The sequence below is a fragment of the Pagrus pagrus genome (assembly GCF_965226575.1).
Source record: "Pagrus pagrus genome assembly, chromosome: 18".
Classification (NCBI taxonomy): Eukaryota; Metazoa; Chordata; class Actinopteri; order Spariformes; family Sparidae; genus Pagrus; species Pagrus pagrus.
This window is the reverse complement of record NC_140202.1, coordinates 19,246,468-19,252,062: the sequence shown is the minus strand read 5'-3', so window position 1 is coordinate 19,252,062 and position 5,595 is coordinate 19,246,468. Positions and strand designations below refer to the sequence as shown.

Genomic DNA, 5,595 nt, shown 5'->3' with positions numbered 1-5,595 from the left:
ATTGGTGCCTCACATGGTATAGGTCAGAGCATAGCACAGGGGGGGCTTCTAGGTAACTTTATCCCCCAGAAGGCCCGGGTTATTCTTAGCTGGAGCTCTGCGGACCAGTTGCTCTGGCAGGCCTTTTTTGGTGGTTGAAGGGGTGTGTGTAAGATCAGTTGGCTGAACTGGGCACCCTCACTGGTGCTGCCCACTAAACTGGAACAAATTGGGTGCCCAAGATGAGGAACGGACAACACACAGCTGGAAACATTGCGCTTAAACATTTTCGGCCTCTTCCTCCTCCTCCTGCTGCTGGTGCTTATGCGATTTATTTTGTTCAGGGGGCTTCATTACTCATCACTTTCTTCATATGTGCACCCATTTGCTAATGTGTGACACATTTCCAAAATTACAAACTACCTCACCAGTGAACCAAAAACGGGTCCAGCATATGTTTTTACTGTAGACATTGCCATCCTCAGAGTCACTCCACTAGCTTGATTACGGTGTGTACAGTTACACAAAGAAAAAGGTTTATTCAAACAACTGAAAAACATCTGTACATTAGATACAACACATCGTAAAACATGCACACTACTACAATCATCAAAAACATACACACATGCACAACAGCCATGTCTTTACAGTGTAGCTGCAGAGCTGGGGGTCACAGGCCTGATGATGAGGGTGAGCTCCATAGGTACAGGAGGGGGAACATATCGCTCCTCCCTCAGGAGCCGCAGCAGTAAATCCTCAGTGTCCCGCGGCCAACGGTAAACACGTGTGTTCTGGAGCCAGCATGGGACGTGCTTCTGCAAATATATGCATATATATATATATACAGAGAACAGAGGAAGAAAAAGGTGGGAAAAATTTGAATACACATGCTAAAAAAATGCTTTGTCATTTAATTAAAGTTCTTTCTGACCTGGGATGCATTAAGGAAGAGAACTGGTATGAATCTGAAATTCAAGCTGCCTTGCTGGATGAATTCATTCTGCATCTGGCAAAGTTACATTAAAAAAATTTGAGCACATAATAAAAGTTATTTTCAGTGATGTCTCATTTCAACAAAAAATGGCAAACAGGCTCTCACCATGGTGTGAATGTATCTAGTGTGCAGACCATGTCTGTCCACTGTAGAGCCTTCAATGTCTGCCTTGTACTTTTCGCTGATGGCGATGATAATCAGGGTTGAAGGCTGTTTAAAAAAAAGCACATTTAAGACACATTCACACACGATGCCTGAAAAGACGACTTCAATACAAAAGTTTGAAGCTAAAAACAGACACAAAAGAGAGAATCTGGAACTTTTATTCAACTATTAAAGCCACATTTAGTCTGAGTCTGTCTTTAAAATCTTACATTTTTATCTAGTAACACTTGTGATAATATAGCAACAGCAATGCACAAGTCTGTGTATTAACAGCCTTATTAACTTACATCTTTCAGGTGACTGTCCTCCCACTTGTTGATATCCATGCGTCTGATGGGGTTGTCAAATAAGTCAATCTGTGAATTTAAAGTTCAGGGCTGTAAGTGAAATGTCAAATGAGTTTTTTCTTTTTTTTTTCTTTTTTTTTTTTTAAATTATCTGACATTTAGTTAAAGAGCAAGTCGCTTACAGCTGTTCGAAATCCTTGCTTTGTGAGGAAGTCCACGAAGGGGATTATCTCTGAAGAAGCATCCGAGGAATAAGTTATAAAAACATTTCCTGAGAAGAGAGGAGATCATAAATCAAAATAAATCCCCAAATTTCTCATTGTACATCAGTAAATCACACTAAATTTCCAGAAAAATAGAAACACCATATGGGGTTGTGCCTTGTTCTGAATTTTAGTGGTAACACTGAGTTTTTGTTGAGGCTTTACTGAAATGTGTTCTCTGTGGTGGGTTTTAGTTTGCACTGAATGTCACTGGAAACTGTTTCTTGTATTTTGTCCTTGTACCGATTTACGGTACAAGACACAAATGACAATTCATGTGATCCTGTCTCTTTAATGCCCCCCTCCTGGAAATCCAAGTCTGCTCTGATTGGCAGGCGCTTACAGACCTGAGCAGGCCACGCCCATCATGTTGTGCAACTGTGCTTGGGTTTTTATAACCAGGGCACTGGCTGAGGGCCATGACTGTGACATCATACCTTTATGTAACTTTTGATAGCTTGTTCGAAGGCATAGTTTAAATTCTGTGGACTGAGCTTATTTAATATAACACCTCAACCTACTTTACGATCAATACACATGTAAGCCTCACTAACAATAGTTACATTTTTTTAAATAAACTAAAAAAAATAACTAAATAAACTTTTCTTCTTTAAAAAACATTGATCTTTTAGGTTTAGAAACAAATACAAATACTATTATAAGTACCTACATTTTGAAATGCTCATAGTGAGCAGTGAACCCGATTTCTCTTTATTTGGGTGCTTTCTCGCAGCCTAATATCAGCATCAGCTCCATAACTCAGCGCCTTGTCGTGACTGTATCATAATAAGCCTAATTGCCCACAGAAACTACATCCTGCATAAATACCTGTTCTGTTAACACGACTTACTTTGCTTACATATGAAGCAAGTTGCCAAAATAAGACATGAGCATCCCCTTTTAAATGAGAGGACTCACGGCACACATCAGGCAGACTGATGGTTCTTCTCTTCTCATGAGGATGCGAGACGGACGCCTCTGCTCCCGCCGAGGTCAGGTTCATCACGCTGACCTGTGACATGCCCTCCACAGGGGGGGCGTAGAACTGAGGCACGTTCACCGAGACGCTTCCCTGAGCCAGGCTGTCATTCATGAAGTTTTCATGATGTCGAAGCCTGAAGCAGCGAGAAAGAAAAATAAACAAAGGGTTGTGTTGAATCATGCTGACATGTGATGGCTCCATCTAATATGCAAAGTACATACTGCCGCAGCACCTGGCGCACTGCTTTTTTAACATTAACAGTGTGGCTTGGGGGAACTTTGTGTAAAGCTGCGTCAGGTTACTTGCTCTTTATACCTGTTTTGGGGGTTCTCCCAGAGTCTTCTGTCCTGGCAGGGTGCAGAGTGATGACATGGAGGGGGTGGGGGGTATCTATTGACTGGATTGAAGTTGTACTGCCCTTCTCCTGCAGAGCGATAACACCTGGCATTCATAGTATGATGAAGGTCTGTGGAGATAGGTTAAACATTTCTTCTGTGACAGAATAACAAAGCAGAAAATGCCTTAAAAAGCCACAGGATAGCGAACAGGCGGTTGCCAGCTCAAGTACATATAGGCTTAACTGGTCAACTAAATCAAAAATCAGGTTTTTTGCATAATAATAAAAATAAAACTGCTGCTAATGACAGTGGTGTAAAGCAACTAAGCATTCACTCAAATACTGTAAAGTTTTAGCTATATGTGCTTTGCTTGAGTGCGCCCATTTTCTGTGACGCAGAAAGTATTCACATTTTACAGGCAAATATTTGACACACACTGATCAAAATATAATAAGGTAAAAGGTTAAAATACCCAACAGCAGTGAAGGAATGTAATTAAGTACTTTTATTCAAGTATTGCACTTAAATACAATTTTGAGGTAGTTGTATTTTACTTGAGTATACTTATGCTAATACATTCTGTAGACTTAAATTGTGCTTTTGACTTTGCAGATTGAATGACGCATCAAAGTGGCACTTTTTTGGTAATCAGATTTTTTAAAAAACACTGATCGTCAAAGTAATTGATAATCAGAAAAGTTCTGATTATCCTAGGTCCGATAATGAGCCTTGACAATAATCAGTCGACTCACACTTTACAGTATATACATACATGGAAATGAACACATCATTTACTTTTAATCATACTTTTAAAATGTACGTACGCTAGGCTTTTTTTTTTATCAGTAATTATACTCAATAAAAATGTCCTTACCAAAGTTGTGCATGTACTGATGAGGAGGTATAGAAGGATTGTAGTGCCACAACTCATCATCAGATCTTAACGGCAACGGAGGCTCGAGATCCTCCTCATCACTCTCAAGCTGAACCCGAGAATTGCTTTCATCCTCACCCCTGAATATACAAAAATATTTATATGTATAACCCTCTCAACAGAAGAGATAACTCTAGCATGTGTATAATGATGCTGAAAGGACCATTAAATTTCATTTCTGCTCAAGTCCACATTCCAGAAATACAGAAAAAGAAAAAGAAGTCAAAATTTTTATTACCCATTGATCTGACGAATAAAAAATAAAATGTTCAACATGATCTTTGAATTAAAGTTTCCAATTTTTAATTTTTTTTTTAATGAAAATTGAACTGGTGAGTGTTACGTGTAGCCTGGTTCTAGGTTAAGTTACCGTTCAAAAAGGGATTGACAAAAGCATATACTGTCCTACTATTTCTCCCAGGGAGTTTCACATTTAAAGATAAGTCTTTAAGTGGATATTAACTAGATACAGTAATGAAACAAAAACACAAATATATTGTCTTAAACCAGGGTCTTAAAATATGTAAATGATTTTACCCCAAATACAGATTTGACTATCTTGAGTGATTTCCTATCTTAGCTCCTCACCTAGTTGTTCCTCTGTTTGCTGGCCTTGCTGCTCCACACTGGCTCGGTCCACAGGTCCAATAACAGCTCTCTCCTCTGGTGTCAGGCTCCCTGGTTCCTGCAGGACAAAGGCCTTCAGGAGGTTGATGATGGAGGTTAATCCAGGCAGGAGTCGCTCCTCTACCTTGTGGCTGTCTGAGCTGCATCAGCTCTCGTGCAGGCAAACCAAACTCTGTGTTCACTTGTCTGATTTTGCACGGGCTTTTGTTGCAGAAATAATCTGCATCCATGCAACAGCTTGGCATGAATGCATCATGATGTGGATTTGCATGAAATATTTGGTTTCCTTTGACTGCCGGGCTAAACGGTCGAGGGGAATTTTCTGATTTAGCAGTGGTGGGTTTCAGTTCTGGTGCTTTTTCAGATTGCTCCATCTTAACCAGGAGACTTCGGTAGAAGGCTGCAGTCCTGCAAAGAACAGACAGAAGCAGAAAACATGTTGTCTTTGCAAGTTGGCAAAATGGTTACAATACAGTTGAATTAAGACATTTCTAATGTGCACATCGCAAGACAACATATTCTTACATAAAATGTCTTAGCAGAAAGAAGGGGACTCGGACTGTAAAGCAAGAGTAACAATAACCTACCTGTTCTCTGCGGGATTCTTTACACTCCTGTGGGTGCAGAGGCTTGCGTGTGTTTCAGCCTGTTATATGCAAATTCTTCTCCGCTTCAGTTGCACCCAATCAGAGACAAGAATGTAGTGTCTGTGCTGCACAGCCAGCTCGGCCTGAAGAGTTTAGCTGGAGAGGATAACCTTTAAAAGTGGAGTCTTACTCTTGGAGTTTACTCTTCAAAAGGCCTCTGGTTAAATGATTTAAAAGGAATATTATCCAGTGAAAGAATGAAACAGGAGCGGCATTTCAGCACAGATGTGCTCTCAAAAGGTCAACAAGTGGCCACATTCAAACAAAACTCCACAGTTAAATGTTTTGGATGTTAAAAACCTCAATTCATGATGCTAAAAATTTACAATAAACCCAAATGAAACGGGTTAAATTAAACTCCTGTTTCCAGTTGAGTGCT

The 5,595-nt window shown here is 40.0% G+C and overlaps 1 protein-coding gene and 1 long non-coding RNA gene across 2 annotated transcripts; both read right to left on the bottom strand.

Moving 5' to 3' along the window:
* Positions 1 to 547: 547 nt before the first annotated feature.
* LOC311274065 (E3 ubiquitin ligase TRAF3IP2-like) lies at positions 548 to 2,781 on the bottom strand (the record flags this gene model as incomplete). The annotated part of the gene is made up of 6 exons (XM_084381489.1): positions 548 to 794; positions 911 to 985; positions 1,079 to 1,183; positions 1,426 to 1,494; positions 1,608 to 1,696; positions 2,607 to 2,781. 6 exons carry the CDS (start codon positions 2,779 to 2,781, stop codon positions 624 to 626), a joined length of 684 nt encoding a protein of 227 aa, XP_084237615.1. The 3' UTR covers positions 548 to 623.
* Positions 2,782 to 3,010: 229 nt separating this feature from the next.
* Positions 3,011 to 4,915, bottom strand: LOC311274282. The gene is made up of 3 exons (XR_014624738.1): positions 4,531 to 4,915; positions 3,883 to 4,022; positions 3,011 to 3,136 (listed from the first exon to the last, which is right to left on the bottom strand). It is a non-coding gene; the product is annotated as an uncharacterized lncRNA (long non-coding RNA).
* Between the last annotated feature and the right edge of the window lie 680 nt (positions 4,916 to 5,595).